This window comes from Miniopterus schreibersii (genome assembly GCF_964146895.1).
Source record: "Miniopterus schreibersii genome assembly, chromosome: 5".
Taxonomy (NCBI): Eukaryota; Metazoa; Chordata; class Mammalia; order Chiroptera; family Miniopteridae; genus Miniopterus; species Miniopterus schreibersii.
Window position 1 is genome coordinate 46,886,411 of NC_138106.1, and position 19,537 is coordinate 46,905,947.

General features: G+C 43.4%; 1 protein-coding gene across 16 annotated transcripts in view; it reads right to left on the bottom strand.

The window, feature by feature from the left end:
• KALRN (kalirin RhoGEF kinase) overlaps positions 1-19,537 on the bottom strand; it is a gene marked incomplete at its 3' end in the record, with an annotated part of 571,907 nt that overhangs the window by 316,539 nt on the left and 235,831 nt on the right. For all 16 annotated transcript variants that reach the window (XM_081139141.1, XM_081139136.1, XM_081139139.1 and 13 more), the window contains exon 6: positions 15,515-15,637. In XM_081139141.1, the coding sequence (XP_080995267.1) occupies positions 15,515-15,637 (123 nt within the window). The remainder of the gene's footprint in view (positions 1-15,514; positions 15,638-19,537) is intronic.

The window sequence follows — 19,537 nt, forward strand, 5'->3', positions numbered from 1 at the left end:
TCCCCCAAGGCTCTCCTCCTATCATTTGGTCACAAATGGGAAAAATAACTAAATTCCAGCAAAATCTTGCTAACTCAAAAAGTCCTCTATATTTACACCCTATCCCCACTTCTGTCACCTACAAAATTCTTCATTTTCTCATTTCATTCCTTCATTCATTAATTGGAGATTACGGGATGGACGGCCCCCTTCTCCTGGGGACTTGTCTCCTGTTGTGATTAACTGAAATCAATGGAGTGGAGTCATTCTCCTGAAAGAACTTCTTGGCAGAATCTTGATGAAAGTTTTCAGCCCTGCCAAAGGCTTTCACTTTGAACCTGGCTCCTGGCTGCCCTCACTGGCTACAAACACACGCAGAGTTGTTTGTAGATAACCATAACTTTCCACATAAAAACCCAGCTGACTTTTCTCTTTAAAAGAAGTTTCTTATGTGGTATACTCTGAAAGAGATACTAGTTCCTCTAGAAACAATCACTTGATGCCAGCTGCCATTCTGGTAACCCTAAGCCCCAAGCTGGGGGCTGATTGGAAGGACAGATCTTTTCCGAATACATGTATTATCTGAATCCCATTCACTTCACTCCTATAAGCAGGGGTGACTTTTACACTCCTGTGGTCACAGGTTCCCACTCTGAATCAGAAACTCTCCCCTGTGGGTTACATGAGACATAAAGCATCCAGTCCATTGCCTGGCATATAACCAATAACCCAAAGAATGTCATATCTTTTCCCTCATCCAGTTCCAGCAGATTGGTATTAACTCTCCAAATTAAATGCAAACCAACTCAAAGTATTAGTTAAAAGCATAACAAAAGAAAAACATATCAACTATTCCAACTAGAGGCAAATATTCCAACGAGAGTCCAAAGCCCCATGTATTTCACAGAGAGCACGCCAAATCCACCCTGCTATTCCTGGGGAAAGTCCCCGCAGCAGGCGAAGCTGCCCTGGCTGTTTGTCAGGCCACTGCCCTGCACACCACCCCCGTTCTGCTGGCAGATATTCGAGGGTCTAGGGCCCTGACTTATCCACAGGTCTTTCCTTGGCCCAGAGAGATCAGAGAATTCAGAATCAGCCAGTGACTTGCTCTGTGAGCCAAGCCCCTTCAACACAGTGTTCTTCCATACCTTAAGTTGGAAGAATAGAACTCTTTGCCTCTTGGGATGGCCTTCTTCAGGCATTTCCACTCCCTTGGCATGTGTTAGCCATGCCCAAGGCACCCAGAAGTGGGAATGTCTTGTCCTCAAAGAGACAGATCCTTCTCCTTATTACTGACTGTTTTACTAAAGGTGTTAGAACCTCCTCCTCAGCCTGGGCACGGGACCCTTCATTTTGTTATCCAGAGCCAATGTTTCTCATCTTTACCTCCAGAGAGGAGGAGGGGAGTCAGTGAAGAGGTGTCCCAGCACTGGGAGAAAGGAGTCCTGGGCACGGGTTCTCAATTCCATTCCAGTTAAAGGGGCTGCAGCTTTTAAATTATTATTATGAAAATGAAGTTGTAATCTGTCAAACCATCAAAGAAGGGGAAGCACAACAACCATGTAGAGGTCACTTTCCTGAAAGGAATTCAGTCCTTTAGACAAGCTCTGGAGACCTTGCCTCCTAACATCCAAAAGTCAAGGGAGGGAAGCCAGGCAGATAACTGTCCAAAGGCCAAGGTACTCAGCAAAAATCACTCAGGTCAAATGAAAACCAAATGTTAAATCAAAATGTGAAGGACAAAATATATAAAAATAGTATAGCCTCAGCTGAGAAAAACATTATGCATAGTAAGGAAGCACACCCAAGTATTATCAGTCATTAACTGCTTATTTTGAATCAGCTATACATGGTAGTGGGAACTTTTCTACAGGGTCTTTTGCTCATCACAATTCTCTTGTGCACAGAGAAGATTTTTAAAAATTATATATATATTTTTTAAAAATAATTTCTTAAAATTATACAGACGAAGTATACAGTATTTTATCCCCCAGCCCTTTTCATACCCACTAAACCATCAAAACATCAAATGTCTATAGGTGATGGAGCTAATGGGGAATTTATGTTTAACCTTTTGCTTTTATCAAACTCCTTTTTATTGATACACAAAGGTTATTTCTAGTTTTTGCTTTTTGTTTCCCCTGCAAATAATGCTAGGAGTTGTGAGGGGGAAAAAATTTTAATACATTTAACATTTTTAGTTTTAAAATTTATTTTGATGTATCTTTAGTTTTAATAGATTTGGTCAGGTTATATTCCATGAAAACTGTAATTACTCAAATTTCCCCATTTCTGTTTACTTTTGAAGAGCTTTTTTAATTTTTTTAAATTATTTTTTTCAATTTTTATTTTTTTTATTTTTTTTAATATATCTTTATTGATTTCAGAGAGAGGAAAGGAGAGGGAGAGAGAGAGATAGAAACATCAATGATGAGAGAGGCATTGATCGAGCCCGCAACCCGGGCATGTGCCCTGACCAGGAATCGAACCCTGATCTCCTGGATCCCAGGTTGACGCTCAACCGCTGAGCCACACCCGGCCGGGCCGAAGAGCTTTTTTTAAAAATATATATGTTTTTATTGACTTTAGAGAGAGAGGAAGCGAGGAGAGAGAGAGAGGGAAACATCAATGTGAGAAACATCTATTGGCTGCCTCCTGCATGCCTCCTACTAGGGATAGAGCCTGCAACCTGGGCATGTGCCCTGACCAGGAATCAAACTGGTGACCTTTCAGTTCATTATATGACGCTCAGCCAACTAAGCCACTCGGGCTGGACTCTTTTTTCTTTTCAAGTAAAGTATAATTTATATCAAGTGAAATAGGCAAGTTTTAGTGAGCAAAAACTACTTTAATAAGGAAAGGAATATATACACACTATTTAAAGTATTTTGGAAGCCAAGTTCATATAACAATCTCATTTTACAGTTAGGGGAAAGAAAATCTCCAGACATTTCTTGAGTCCATCTAGTAGGTACTTAAAAACTTGTTAAGTCAATTAAGTGGTGTTCAAAGTCACAAAGAAGAGACAAATTGGGACTAGACCCAGGCCTCCTGATTCCTAGTCTGCATGACCTCTCTGCTTATAGCTACCTTTTCTCATGCCCTGCAGCCTATATTCATTTACATTTTTGTTTTGTCACACTCAAAGAAAGTCATAAGGAGAAGTATTTGGAGATTTTCCCATACAGTTTTCAGTGGCTTGGTGAGTAACATTCAACATCAGTAAGAAAATAGACTGTGCCAAAGCGATGGAAAAAGCTGAACCTCACTTCCTTTCTCCAGATTAATAATGCCATATGTATCGCTTACATCTTTGCTAGTACCAAACCCACTTTGGGTACTGAAGCTGTTAAAGCATCAGCTTATGATTAATTAGTTTAACATTACCATGTAAACCTGCTGATTCCCCTCGAAACATATGGACACTGGGATAGTAACATCTGGAATAAGAACTGTCCATGTTTGAAACTCTTCTGCGATAGCTGAGATGTGATGAGCTCTAAATGAAAACTCCTACTTCTGCCTCCCACAAACCACAGGGTGCCCTCTAGGGGGCCAAATAGGGCAGTTGATGGATGACTATCTGGTCAAATCTGGCCAAACAGTAGGTCAAACCATGTGGAAGCCATCTGTCACTGTCAGGCGGAGAGAGGAAAGAAGCTGGAGCAGCCCCGGTGCTCAGCAAAGATAACATTGGCCCAGGAATCCCTCTGTCCCTTTCACCTGGCTTGCTGTAGCAATGTTTCCTCCAGCAATTGCTTTACAAACCATTAAGCAGCCATGAAAACAAGCGCCTGGCCATATGTCTGAGGGCCAAGGAAACCCAGGAGCAGATTTAAGCTAAAAAGAAGCCAGCCCCTCTTTCTTGTCTTTCTCAGTTCTGAGTGAAACTTCCTTGCAGGGGGTGAGTATCTTTATATGAGGCATCACTGCAGGATTGATATAACAGGGAGGGTAGGGACAGCTGGAATCAGGATCAGGGACAACAGCAGAGACAGTGGTTGGAAACAACGTAGCTCCTCTGGATTGCGATGTAGTAATTTCAGGTTGCCTGTACAGGTTGAAATCAGAGGCTATAAGACTTTAAGAAAATGCATTCTCCAGTATTTTATTCTCTCAGCCTTTTCTCTTGTAGGATGTGGCTATTCAGAGCTTGTATTGTATTCAGAGATTGTATTGTGGCATCAGTACAATCTGGGAGCTGGTTAGAAATGCAGAATCTCAGGCCCTTCCCTAACATCCTGAATCAGAATCTGCACTTTAACAAGATTGTCCCACGTGATGCGTGTGTACATTAAAGTTGGAGAAGCTCTGTAGATGGGAACTCTGAGGATCTTCCCCTGAACAAGGAGAACTGTTTCTTCTAGCGCTCCCAACCCTGACAATAATAATAGCTGAACATTCACCAAGCGTAACACCAAGCAAAATGTGCTAAAGTGCACAAATCCTGTCTCATCCTTCCAACATCCCTGGAAAAAGCACAATCATTGTTCCCCATTTATAATAGTGAGGCTCTGAAAATTAAAATAACTTGCCTATGATTGCACAACTAGGAAGGAAATAGAGAGCCACGGTTGGCTCCTAGTGCCCATGCTCTTTCACACATTGCTATTTTACTTTGCCATAAATGTGAGACAGTTGGGCTGGCCAAGGATGTCCCTCAAGGGAGTAGAGAGAGTATGAGAAATCTCTCCCAAAGATTTAAAACTTCATATCTGAGAGAAACAGGGCCTCTGGAGAGAGAATTAAATAAACATTTCTACATCTCTGAGGCCTCCCCATTGGGACCCTTGATTTGCCCTTGGAATGCTCTTGGGAACAGCCCAGCTCCAGCATGGGCAGGAACCTTGCAGGTGGGTTTCTCTTGTCCTTTCTCTCCTGGAGCAATAATCTCCATCTCATCTGTAAACCCAAAGGCAGTCACCCTGGGAACACACAGGTGCCTGTCTCCACAGAACCACAGGAAAGCTAAGGATTAAGGCAACACTTTGCCCCTTTAATCAATATCTTGCCTTATGGCTAGAGTCTTCAATCTCTATCCTATTTGTTATTCAACTATTCATTCAACAGTGTAAGGCACTATGCATGCAGGGAACAAGACAGACAAAATTCCCACATTCATGGAGCTTACATTTTAGTAGAGGAGTCAGAGAATAAATTAATATTTATTCTATATTTCTTATTTTAGCACTGTATAAAATAAAGCTGAGTTGAAGACAGATCATGACGAGATTGAGAAGCACTACTGAAGACAGAGAAGTCAGGGCAGACTGACCCCTGAAATCCAGGATGACACACCTGAGCTCACCCCTGAATGAAGTGAGAGAGTGAACAGGTAGGCAGAGGGTACAAGTAGAAGGAACAGCAAGGGCAAAGACCACGGGGCAGGAATGACCATGAGAGGTTTAAAGAACAGCAAGAAGCCCAGGTGACTAGAGCAGATGAGTAGGTAGTAGAGGTTGAGATTCAAGAGGTAACTGAGGTTCAGACCACACAGAGCCTCATAAACCATGGTAAGGGACTTCAGCTTTTATCCTGAGGATAGGAAGACATTAAAGCATTTTGAGTGCAGGAGTAACATGATATGACATACTTTACTTTTGGCAGGATCACTCAGGCTGCTGTGTTGAGAATGGACTGTGAGAGAGCAAAGGTGGAAGCAGGGAGACCAGGTAGGGGCTACTACCAAAGTCCAGGCAGGAGCTGATGGCAGCTTGGAACAGGGTGGTTGGGGTAGAGGTGATAACAAGTGGCCAGACTCTGGATATATTTTGAGGGTAGAACCAAAAGGAGTTGCTGATGGAAAACCTTTAGTTCTTCCTTATTTCTGGGCCTCTGGCAATGTTGTGAACTCTGACCTCTGCTTTAAAGTGCTGCTTCTTTCCCATCCACCTACCTGGTCCTGACCTCTCAGTTCTCGACTGTCCTTACTTGTAAAGGTCTTGCCTATATGTACTGAATCAGTCGCTATGCCTCATCTGGTACTCCCGGCTGGCTACCACCTATAGCCCAGAATGGCATATGCAATGCGGCTGCTTATTATTACCAATATTCCATATTTGTGGAAGCCCTTTCATGTACATTATCTCATCTGACATGCTAGGTTTCATAGACCATTTCATGCCTTTCATTTGGCTCCAGGAGACCTCAAAGGGGCATGAATCAGCTTTGGCTGAATTTCAGACAAATTAACCCGTTGGTGGCTACAGATGGCAGAGGGCAGACACTGGCTGTATGTGAGTATGCGAAAGTGTGAGCTACAAGGCTCAGGAGGTACACATCCAAAGGGCACCATCAATAACCTGAGGGTAAGGAACATAATGACAGAAGGCCCGAGAGAGCAGTGGTTTGAAGTCTGAAAAGAGGTACCAAGGCTGTTGGCAGAGAACTAGGAGTGAGGGAGAAGAGGAGGGGAATCTGGGGCCAGGAGGAAGGGGGCAGTGTACTATCAAGAGAGGAGGCTGTGCCAGGCTAGTGCTAGCCCTGAGTTAGAAGTATAAGTGGTCAGCCAAGCCCTGCTGGTCAGCTCAGAGAAGCCTTTCAGAAGGGAACCAAGCCAGGTGACTGGGCTGCAGGTGAGAGGAGCCTGCATTATATACCAGGCTGATGCTGAAAAAGCCTCTGCCTAAATCAAGGAGCTTCCCTATGTTTCTTGTTTGAATAGGAGCCAATCCCCAAAGCATGGCTGAATAGAGACCAGTGGGCAAAGGTTAATGGGGCACCTAGAGAGGCTGGGGTGGGGAACAAGGACCAGAGAGTAAAGACAGATGCTGCTGCGCCCTGAATACTCCTGACCTTAAAGGGAAGTCCTCACCTCCACTTCCATAGGCTAATGATCCAGTAGCTTTAGAGCTTGTCCCCAGCGCAATTGTCCCTTGGCTTATTTTCTTCACCCTGGACTAGTGATTCTCAAGCTGGTTCTTAACCTTGAACAGATTTCCTGGGCTCCACTCCAGCACAGTTAAATCAGAGTCTTGGGCAGTGAGGCCCACCTGCAGCATTTTTTCAAAGCTTCCCAGATGACTCTAGTGGCAGCCAGGGTGGAAGACTGAGGCCTTAGACACAAGCACCAGCTTTAACAGGCTTAGTTCAGAGCATATTCTTCTCTCCTTAGGACAAGTTTAACGCTGACAATGGTGACAAGAACCAGGATCACAAATGGATCCTGAACAGATCAGAAAATAAAATCTAATCCTCCCACTCAGTTGGAAGAAAAGGGAAGTTCCACCCACAAGGCTGTTTGTGGAGATACAAACACTGCATCCTGTTCAACTTTATTAGCAAGAATAGGTCTGGCTGGTGGTATAGGCAGCATTTTACAAGCGCAGATTTCCCTAGAAGCCTGCCTTAGGGATCCCAGTGTTAACAGCAAACACTGGACCACGTTCATTCTTGTCAGGGAGGGACACATGTGAGAGGCTTTACTTCCATCTTTAGGGTTAGAAACTCAGGAACAAAGATGCTGGGGTCAGGCGGAACTTGAAAGATCATCTAGTCCCGTAGTTTTTGGACTTTAGTGTGCATCACCTGGGGACTTTGCAAGGCGCACCCTGATAAAAACCGCTGCTCTCATTCATCGTCTTGTTCCGCTTCTGCTGGAATCACATCCTATAGGGCTCCCTCAGAAGTGAAGGACCTGCCTTACCAGTTCTATGTCCTTACTGCCCAAACTCTGCTCCAGGTTGGTGATGGATGCTGCGGCATGCTTAATATCCTTATTCATTCAACAAGCATTTATTAGAAACCTACTTGGTGCCAGGTATCATTATAGGTCCTGGGGATGCAGGTGTGAATGAAAGACAAAGCTCTGCCCTTAGGATCTGACATCCTAGTAGGCAAAATTCTCTCTGAATTAGGTACATGAATTTGAAGATAGCTAAGCTGCAAGGTCCTTGAAAACAGCTTTGTGTCTTATGAATCTTGCTGTTCTCAGTGTCTACCAAAGGGCACTGAGAATACAGACAGCAAAAGTCTGCTGATGCCCTAGCCAGTTTGGCTCAGTGGTTAGAGCATCGGCCCGAGCACTGAAGAGTCTCGGGTTCGATTCTGAACAAGGGCATGTACTTTGGTTGCCAGCTGGATCCCTGGTCCCAGTCGGGGTGTGTGTGGGAGGCAACCAATCGATGTGTCTCTCTCACATCAGTGTTCCTCTCTCTCTCTCTCTCCCCCTTCCACTCTCTCTGAAAAGCAATGAAAAAAATATCCTCAGGTGAAGATTTAAAAAAAAAGAAGTCTATTGACTACACCAATAAGTGAATGCCAAGTGGTACACCGAACCTCCTACCTCAGCCTCGCTAACACCACCACGGTCAAGTTCTGTAACCATTAAGAAGGTGGTATCGTAAAGCTAGTGGGAACCCACTTAAAAACATTCCTTCTACAGTTGTCTTCTTTTTTTTCTTAACAGTTTTATTGAGATATAATTCACATACCATACAATTCACCCATTTAAAGTATGCAACGCAATGGTTTTTAGTATAGTATTTAGAATATAGATATATGCAACCAACACCATAGTCAATTTTAGAATATTTTCATCATCTCAAAAAGAAATCCTGTACCCTTTTATTACTGCCCCTCTATCTCCCATCCAACCCAACCCCAAGCAACAACTTTCTGTCTCTATAGGTTTGCCTATTCTGGACTTTTATATAAATGAAATCATATAAATATGTGGTCTTTGGTGACTAGCTTCTTTCAAGGTTCATCTGTGTTAGAGCATGTTTTCAGCGCTTCATTGCTAATATTCCATTATATGGATAGACCACATTTTGTTTATCCATTCATCAGCTGATGACCATTTGGGTCACTTCCAGTCTTTTATCATGAAGTAGGATGTTAGCTGCATATGATAATACCTTTAATGGTGTCCCATATTTTTCCGAGGCTGTGTTCATTTTTCCTCCTTCTACTTCCTCTCTGTTCTTCAGACTGAGTAATTTCTATTGATCTATTTTAAAGGTTGTTAACTCTTTCTTCTGCCAGTTCAAATTTACTGTTGAGCTCCTCTAGTGAATTTTCATTTCTCTGACTGCATTTTTCCTTTTGGTTCTTTTTTATAATTTCTATCCTTTTTGCTGATATTCTCTTTGACAAGACATTGTCATCATACCTTCCTTTACTTCTTAAATCATGTATTCCTTTAGTTTTGTTTTTTTAAACAAAAAACATTTATAATAGATACTTTGACATCCTTATTAAGTCTGGCTTCTAGTGGCTCTCACAGGCAGTTTCTATTGTCTGCTTTTATCGGCCCCCCCCCCCAGTTATACTTTTATGTTTCTTTGCATATCTTACAATTTTTGTTGGAAATTAGACATTTTAGATACTATATTGTAGTAACTCTGGTTACTGGTCCCCCCACTTCTGGGGCTTATTTTCTTGCTTATTTGTTTAGTAACCAGTTGGATTGTTTTAGTGAAGTCTATTTGCACCTCAGCTCCCACAGTGGAAACCTCTGATGTTGCTCCTTAGGGGGTGCAGCCTTGGGTAGCCAGAGTCACCTTGGGATGAAGTGGTTTTGGCAGTGCTCTCTTTAATGTTCTCTTTCCCTGACCACACCCAGCTGTTAAATTCCACTAATTTCCAGCTGATGGTTGTTTTCAAGAATGCCCTGGGGCAGAAATTCCTCCACAAACTTATCCAATCAAATTGGGCTCCTTTGAAGGGATAGTTTCTGAGGTCTGCGCTCCAGATTTATTCTGGTCCCAGGAAGTCTCTTTCCCCTGTTCTCTCTGGCAAACTACCATGCTTACCATTCATCCTGTATCTCCAATGACTCTACCACTCTACCAATCTGCTCCCAATTGCCTTTCACGAGAGCCTCCCTAAGGGAATCTCCGAGAGTGCTGTTGGTTTGAACTTCTCCAATCTCAGCTGCAAATGAAGTTAGCTGCTTTGGGAAAAGTTTTGGTACTCTCTACACTACAGTTTCTAAGCCCCGCCCCCCCCTCCCCCCCAAAATCTCTGAGCTCTGGCTCTGCAGCTGCATTAGGGAAAATGATGTGTTTTCCTGAGTGATATCCCCACTGTAGGAGCTGAACACTCAGTGGAGGGGAGAAGGTAGCCTCAGGTCTTCTAGGCTTGCCTCTCCCAGCATGGTTCTACATTACAATCTGGGGCAAGGGCAATTGGGGCCCTAGAATTCTCAGCTGTGCTGGACCCATGGCAGAGCCTTTGGCAAAAGGAGTTGCCAGCTCTTGGCCACACTTACCCAGAACTTAGCTGTAGCAACAGGTAGCTTGGAGAAGGATAAGAAAAGACTCATCTGGAAAGACAGTCCTTCAACTTGGAGCTTGGGGAGAAAGGGAGCCCTGTGTCCTTGGTTATGACAGTCTGGAGTGGAGTTTATTGAGCTTGGATGGGAAAAGGAGAGAGTGGGTCTTGATTCAAATGCCATAGACTCATTGTTCTTATTGAGGTTTAGTAGATTTTCTTGAATAAATGTTCTTTCATTTTCTGTATGCACTTAGACCATTTCCAGAGACTTTAAGTGTTTTTAAATAATTTTCACCAGTTTCACTGGCAAGAGGGTCTGTGGAGCTCCTCATGCTGTCTTGCTGGAAGTAGACTGTCTTTCAGAACTTGGGATGATTTACTTTAGTAACTATTTTGTATGTATAGATAGTCACAGAACAACAGTTCTCTAACCTAAATGTGCATATAAATCACCTGGGGAACTTGTTAAAAATTTAGGTTCCGAGGGCCCCCCATCACCCAGAAATTACAATTTTCTAGGACTGGGGTGGAAGCTAAAAGGAAATCTGCATTTTTAGCAAGCTCACTACATGATTCTTTGGAGAAAAAAATTATACTAAGAAGACTAACACACACCGGATGTCTTCTTTTTTTAATGGGTTCTTTGTTTACAGTGGGGCTTTGCAACTATAGCAGGGTCAAATGCTGGCTACTTAAACATCACAATAGTGCGAGTGCATGTGTGTGTGTGTGTGTGTGTGTGTGTCTGTGTTTACACACCAAAATTTAGAAATAGTGTCATTATAGGAAGTGCTGCTTGTCTGAGGATGGGGAAGTGCTTTAGAATCATGGTTTAGGGCTGCCAAGAATCAAAGATGACAGAGGACCCCAGAGCAAGACTTCTCAGATTGGGTCAGGAAGCCTGCCTCAGAATCTTGATTTCTCTTGCACCAGATCTGACATTTCCTTGGTGCTACCATTTGTAACCATCCCTCAAAACAAAGAGAGAGCACCACAGGACTTGCTGCAATTGGTCTGATTTGCACACCATCAAGTGGCAATATGTGCCTCTGGTGAGAAAATTAATAGGATTAAAGCAGCTATCAAACATGCCACAGGAGAAAGGATTCCTGCCGCCTCTCTGCACATGGTTATCACTAATGTGAATCCTCAAAGTCCTACTAATAAAAAAATGAATATTATTTCATATTTTAAAATTCTAGACAGAACCATTAGCAATTTATTTTTTCCCAAAGAACTGGCTAATTAAAATTGTAAATAAGGCTGTGTTATGTTTGTATGCACCCCTGTGACTTTTTCATAAAGAACTAGAACTGGATAGCTAAATGATTGTTCTGTTTCATATTACAACCCTACTTCCATCTGCCCACATTCCCATCAGAGGAGAAGGCCACACTCAGGAGAAGGAAAATAATTGTGATAAAGGCTTCCACAACATAAGGCATAATTAATAAAGAGGACGGCTCCAGGGAACTCAAGAAACCTGTCTACTGGGTTTAGTAGGTAGATTACTATTATTATTTTTTTAAAGATCAAAAGACTAGGATTCCCCAGTGGGAACTGCAAAAAGTATGTTAGACAAAAAGCCAAAAATAAACCGATTTTAACCTTTTTCTTTTAAAGTTGCTCACATACCACACTCAGTAGGGTATCACTCCCACTCTTGACATGTTAATAACCGATAGCCTTTATTGGTACTAACTCATATATAAAATTTAGGAAATTTCTGATTTTTCCTCTACAACTTAATGATATGCAATTATTTGTAACTAATGGTCACCTTAGCTGGAGTTGGGTCTTTAACCAGTATGTAATACTAGACACACGAAAACAAATCTTAGAAAACAGGTAAATTATAAATCGATAACTTTAATTTACAAAACAATATGCCTAGGGCTTCTTTATAAGTTCTTTGGTACATTATATAGCTAATTCACAGATCATAAATGACTATCAGTGGATGAACCATGAGCAAATCGGTACTGATTTCTGATTGAAAAATACACCTGACCTCTCACTTAAACTGAGCCTCTTTTATTATACTCTCTCATAGTGTCCCTTACTCTTTCACCATAAAATTTATTGGTTTTAATTATATTTTTACATTAGATTATATATTTAACATCTGTCTCCCCACTGGAGCCTCCATGGAACAGACCATCTCTCTTTTGTTCACCACTATATGCCCAACATCCAGCACAATGTCTGATCCTTAATCATCTGTGGAACATCTGAAAGAAGTCATTAGGTCCTTGGGATCTTAAATTGGGGAGGTTGAAATTGATAGGCTTTAGGATTCCCCTGAATTCCCTGAAATTATCTTTAAAAATGTGTTCATATATGTATTTCTCTAGATTTTAAGGGGTCTGTGACCTCCCCAAAGGGTAAGAAATCACTGGCCTATTTAAATTATAAAACAGGATTCAATACCAAAGAACTCACGTGTAGCCTAAAACCAAGTATGCTACATGTATGTACCTGTGGAAAGATGTGTGGCTGTGTGTATAACTTCCGAGAACAGAATCAGAAAAGCCTCAGTGAATTTACAGAACAATCCCCATTCTCACTTCCCCAGAGTAACTTATCATTCATGTAGTCACTGGGCTCCAGCAGTAGCTGCTTGTATTCATCTGTTTCTTGGCAGCAACATCCATCACTCAGGCCAGAGAAAAGGAGTCTGTAATTCCCCCCTTTCACCTGTTTGGGATGCTCACATCCCCCTTTGTGGAAGTTCCTTTTAATAACAAACCTGCAAACCTCCCAGTTAAAAAAAGCACGGCTGTGTTTATAAAGCACAGGTGCCCAGGCAACTTAATCCAACAACCCTGGATTTCCCTTCCCTTGTCCTGCCCTGCAGGCAGAGAGGAGATCCAGCCTAATCAGGCTACGGCCTCCGAATGCTGCAGGTATTCAGGAGGTGGGAGACTTCGGGATGGGCTGGAACAGGCTAATTGGCCATTGTGTATGAAATCTCTTCTTCCTTCTCTCCCAGCTCCAGAAGATGCTTCCCTTTAGTAAATTTTCTCCCTCATTTTTGTCCTGAATATGGAGACTTCAAAGGTAAATTTGTCAGAGGAAAGATTTTTGATGTGCCACTAACTCTCAGTTATCCATGTTAACAGAGACGAGCAGTGGTGCAGATAATTCAAAACCAAAGGCTCTTCCTATTTAGCTTTGTAGTTTACCGTTTTGAGTGGCTTGGTGGCAGACTTACCTCCCTAATGATGTCTGTCTTTGCTTCTTATTAAAATGAGTGTGTCTGCCTTAGGGCCAGGCAGATGGGTGACAGGAAGATTCTGGCACAGAATTTGTAAAATTCACCAGGGGAAATCCACAAGTCACACAGATAATCAGACTTGACTAGATCTGAGTTCATGTTCTTAATCACCTGTGATCAATTGCTTTGCTCCTCTGTGACTAAAGTGAGCCAGGGAGGAGACATAATTATAGGAGTCTAGTTGGAAGGCAATGAATCTTTACATTTAGATGAAGATATAAGACTGTTGTGGCCAAAATTGAACACAATATCTATGTTGATATTTTCCCTCCCTGGGCCCACAACCTTCTATTCTGCAGCCTGAGTTACCTTTCTATGCAAATCTCATGATGTTCATCTGTACCTGACATCTTGCAATGGCTCCCTGTGCTAGTCATTAGGGCTAGTCACAACTCTCTCCTCCCCAACACGTGATAGGACCATACATTTCCACTCACAAAGTGAGATGTGCCTGTGGGGCTGGTGCTGGCTAATGAAATATGAGTGAAAGTGGCATGTGTCACCTCTAGGTGGATGGTTGCAGAGCCAGCATGTGCTTGGCTATATGCTTTGTCTAGTTAGACAACTGGCAGCATCTGAGACAGCGGCTGCTCCATCAGCCCCGGTCCCTTAGTAACTGTGATGAGCAGAGCTCCCTTCAGCCAGTGATGGGCATGTGGCAAGAGGAAGAAATCAACCCCTGTTTTCTTAAACCACCGAGATTTTAAAGTTCTTAGTTAACTCAGCACATCATCATGGCACATGTCAAGCTGCACTACGACAGTCTGAGTTATCTCCCCAGCTAGACACACTGAAACACCTGAGGCCAGAACTATTTCTTCTTCAGCACATCAAGTCCAGTGTGTAGCATATTTAAAACAACCTGGTAGAAAATGAAATTCTCTTCCTCCTGGCCTCCATGACCCTCTATGTTTGTTTTTCTAATACTTGCTTCCCTATCAGCATCACAGGCTGAAATGATAAAGTATCTTTGGTGTTCAGATATATGGGGAGTGGTGGAGCTATTCTTATGGATCAGAATAAGTAGGAAGAGCTGGCGGGGGCGGGGGAGAGAGGCATACTTAGGTGTTTCAAATACAATACATGGGTTCAAGGGTCAGGCGAGATTTTGAAATGAAGTTTCTTGGAGTGGCCACATGGAAAAAATAGTATCCCAAAGTGTCAGCTTTATAAGGGATCACACGTATTATCTGAACTAGGCTCCTACCTCATCATCATTATCATAATACCAATAATTACTGATAAGTTACTATGTACCAAGCACAGCTCCTACCACTTTACAATTAATTCATTGAATCCTTACAACAACTTTATAAAGTAGCTATTATTATTTCCAATTTTAGATGAAGAAATTGAAGCACAGAGAGGTAAATTCCCTATGGCCACACAGCTAGCAAATATCCCTCTCTGAATTCAGTGGCTGCTTGAACACTCCCCATGATGGGGGGCTCACTTCCAGTGCATCCCCCTGAGTCATGTCCTGCCTCCCCCTCCAACTGCCATCCCCCAGATAGTTGTCCCTCCAAGACCAACACAAAGCAATTCTATACTCTTCTGTCCAAGGTAGTCTTCACGTATCTGAAGACAGCAATCGCATGTCTCTTTAGGCTCCTCTTCTCCAGTCTAACCAGCCCTAATTCACTCAACCATTTCCTATGTGCCCCAGCCGGAGGTCCTTCACCATCCCGCTCAGTGACTCACACATGCTAGTCGGTTAACTCAGTAGAATGGAACTGGTGGCTCTCCCTTCTAGTCTTCCACTGAGCACATGCCTTCTACAACCCCAGCACATTGCTTTCACCATGTAAAGCAAGGTCAGAGGCAGAAATGGGACCATAATCTGCTACAGAACAGCTGGCTGGCCACATGTACTGCACACGTCCCCATCCTGCCAAACGGGATGCTAAAGGACTCATGCATTCAGAGTTCCTCATTCTCCGGGTGGAAGTCTGTTCCTGCCCCTTCCCATCCTCCCCAAGTTCCCTTCCCTCACCACCCTCCTGCCCCCAGAGGCAGTGCTGAGAGCAGGTGCTCACTCACCATGGAGTTCATGGCGAAGTGATTGTGCTGCGTCTGGAGGTCGAGAGCGTGCTGGTAGCTGACTCCGATCTCTGTATGGCTCTGGAGGAATAACTCTTTGTTGTGGCTTATCCAGTCGAACATCTAAGGAGACAAGATCATACAAAGTAATCAGAAGGGTCATGGGGCCAAGAGCACAAAACTTTCAGAACTACTGGAAGAAACAAAGCCCTCCTGCTGGTTCTCAGTGAGAACGAGGGATCACTTTCAGAGTAGGGTGGTCCGCAGCCTGGTTTCCCAGGAGGGCCCTCACTTTTAGCAGAGGGACCCACCATTGGCTTCCGCATTTCTCTATAAGCCTAACAGAAAAGGAGTAAGAGAATCAGGAAGATGGGGTGGAAGCTACTTACTATCCCTAATTACTTCCCCTTTGTAGAACTTTTTTAGAAAACCTCAAAAGGGCCCCATATATACTTTAGGGACAGGTGATGAAGGGACAAGCTGGGAGGCTTAATCTATCCCCTACTGCCTCAATAGAGGAGAGAAAACCTTGTTGAAAGCAACAGGGCATACTAACATGCCATGCACACAGTGACCAACCACACACTGTGTTGAGCTGACTCTGAATTGAATCAACTTTCTTGTAGCTCCACGGACTCAAAAGTCCAGGGTTTCTGCTATAACCCATCAGGAACCAGAAGATTTTCAGGGTACAGTATGCACTGCTTGGCACAGTGATCACTGAGCCATTTTTCCCCCCGTAGCTCTGTACCCTGGTTTTCATTTAGGTTTCTTCTGGCAGCCACAGGCTTTAAAGGTCGCTGACCTTTAAAGGTCCTCCAGAGGAGGACCTGACCGCTCTAAGAGTGATCCCTACTCAGAACACCAGATCTAAGCCAATCAGTTTCTATAACATTTCCCAGTCAATGGGATTTTCTCAGAAGTAGGAGTGTTATCCAATTCAGTAAAACATGAGGGGAAGCTTGCTGAAAGTTTCTGAGAAAACAGAACCCTAGTTCTTTAGATACAACCTCACTTCCTCTGATACTGTCATTGTGACCTTGGGCCTCAAATTGCTACAGCCATTCTGCTGGCAGACTGAATGTGAAGCCAATGGGTAGAGAAAGGGTGTAGCCAAAATAATGGCCGGAAACACAGGCAGAGCCATGACTAAGCCTACCTTGTCCCTGGACTTCCTTAATACCTGAGTCAAGAAAACTTTATTATTCAAGCCTATTTCAGTTGTATTTTCTGTAATTTTCTGCCCAGATCAGTCAAGTTATACAGCCAGGAGAGGTGTGAAGCCTCTACAGAAGAGCAATGCTATACTTGGAACTGACTGTCTGTAGTTTGGGATGGGCAAGGGGCTGCAGGTCAGCTGTAGAAGCTGAGCACAGGTGCAGACTGGAGAAGTTGCAGAGACCATGCCAGCTTTCCTGGAAGCACAACCACAGCCTCATTCATTATTTCCTTTTATTTTCAATTAATTAATTGTTTTATTTATATTACTGTTGTCAGTATTGCAGCTTTTCCCCATTTCCCCTATGTTTGTCCCCTTCTGCCCCACCCCTGCCCCACCCCAGGCCTTCCCCACACTATATACATGCATATATGATCTTTGGTTAATCTCGTCCCATTCCCTCTACCCCCTCCCCTCTGAGATCCGTCAATCTGTTCTATGCATCCATGCCTCTGGACCTATTTTGTTCGTCACTTTATTTTATTCATTAGATTCCACATACAAATGAGATCATGCGGTATTTGTCTTTCTCTAACTAGCCGATTTTGCTTAGTATAACAGTCTCCAGGTCCATCTATGCTGACAGAAAGGGTAAGAAATTTTTCCTTTTTTACAGCCATGTAGTATTCCATTGTATAAATGTCCCACAGCTTTTTTATCCACTCCTCTGTTGATGGGCAACTTGGACCGTTTCCAGATCTTAGCTATTGTAAATAATGTTGCTATGAACATAGGGGTGCATATATTCTTTCTGATTGGTGTTTCAGGATTCTTAGGATATGTTCCCAGAAGTGGGATCGTTGGGTCAAGCAGAGTTCCATTTTTAATTGTTTGAGGAAACTCCGTCCTATTTTCCACAGTAGCTGCACCAATCTGCATTCCCACCAGCAATGTACGAGGGTTCCCTTTTCTCCACATCCTCCTGTTAAACGGAAAAGTGAATTTACTTTTTCAGTTACATTCAACCAACATTTGAGGAATACTCGCTGTGTGCCAGGCACTGTCCTAGCCAACAAAAGGCAAAAATGACTAAAATGTGGTTCTTGAGTTTAAGTGTCTTAAAGGCCAGTGTGGAAAGCAGACATGGACTCAGATTACATTGTTAGTACAACTTGGCATATGACTTGACTAAAGTCACACTCAGGAAAAAAAAATATATCAAGATAAAGGCCAATATGATCTATCAAGATAGTACCTGCCCTTGATGATGTGGGGCCAGGGGAGAAGAGAGAAGGCTTCCCCCAGAGCAGGTGACTCTTGAGCTGAGCCTTCACTCAGGTAGGAATTAGCCAAATGAAGATGAGTAGGATGCGAGCTCCAGGCTAAGGAGAGATCAAAGGGACAGAACTGAGGGGCAGTCCAGTGTGTCTAGGGCTCTAAAAACACCTCATCTGTGCTTCTGGAGCCTAACATGAGGAGAAGATGTGTCTAGGGAGGTGGATGGGATGGCTGACCATGAAGAGCCCTGGACACAGGCTTCAAAAACCTGGACCATATACTATGGGCAGCCAGATGTTGGTAGAGGGTTTTACGCTGAGCAGTGAGGTGTGGTGTGAGCACTGAGTGTGGGATGTGGGTGGGAGGGGTGAGATGAGGCAGAGAGAATGGTGAGGAGGCTGTTACAGCAATGCAGGTGAGAGGGTGAGAACATGGAAACCTGGATTAGGGGAACAGCAGTGGAGTCAGAGAAGTGGGCTGACTTGAGATCCATTAGGAACTAGATTGAGGACTCACTATTGTTTAGGGAAGGAGGGCAAGGAAGAGCTTAAGAGGATAGGTGTCTGGTATGGCACCCTGGCATGGCACCCTGGGTCCTTAAAGAAAAGTTGCCACCACAGGTGCTACCTAAAGAGGAAGGTAAGAGGCTGGTGTGGGGTGGGGTGGGGAGGCAGTGCATACAGTTTAGAGTTTGAGAGGCTTGTGAGGTGCCCATGGGCAGTTAGATTTCCGTGTCTGGAGGTCAGGAGAGAGGTATCGAGGCTGTGGCAATTCACACTTAAGTATAAAATCCTCACCTTCTGAAGACTAACGAGCATGATTTGGAGATGAGTCTCCCTTTGGCACTCCCAGGATCACTTCTGGCTGTCTATGCAAATAATAAAGGACAAAGTGTCATTCTGCACTTGCAAGTGTCAATGGAGGTTTCAGGCTGGGGCTCCTAGAGCTGGGTCCATATCTATGTGTGCACTATCCTGGGCCTGCTGGCCATGGTCAGCCCCACACTGTAGATGCTAGGGCATGGCTTTTGTCTTTTAAAAATTATTATTAAAGCCCTGGACGGGTAACTCAGTTGGTTAGAGCATTGTCCTACACACCAAAAGGTTACCGATTGGATTCCTGGTCAGGGCACATACCCAGCCAGGGCCTGTACAGGAGGCAGCCGATAGATGTTTCTCTCTCACATGGATGTTTCTCTCTCTCCCTTCCTCTCTCTCTAAAAAATCAATAGAAACATATCTTTGGGTGAGTCTTAAACACAAAAATTATTATTAAGGACCAGGGGGAAAAGATGACAAGTGGCCCAGGGGTTCAGCGGAATCTCATTCTATAACTTTTGATCTTGAAATTTCTGCCTCTCAACCCTATTTTAAAATAATTTCTTATCTCTTTTCCCTATTGACAAAAGAATCAATAAAGTAAATGAAAATCTGACGTGCCTGAAGTTCTTGGAACTTGTGATGAAAAGAGCTCACTCCACATACATTCTTGGCCGTTCCAGTGGCCAAGAAGTCACCTTCCCTGTATTTTCTGTTCAATGCTATTTAGATATGCAAATAAGCGGAGGAGTAATATGCTAGCTCCAG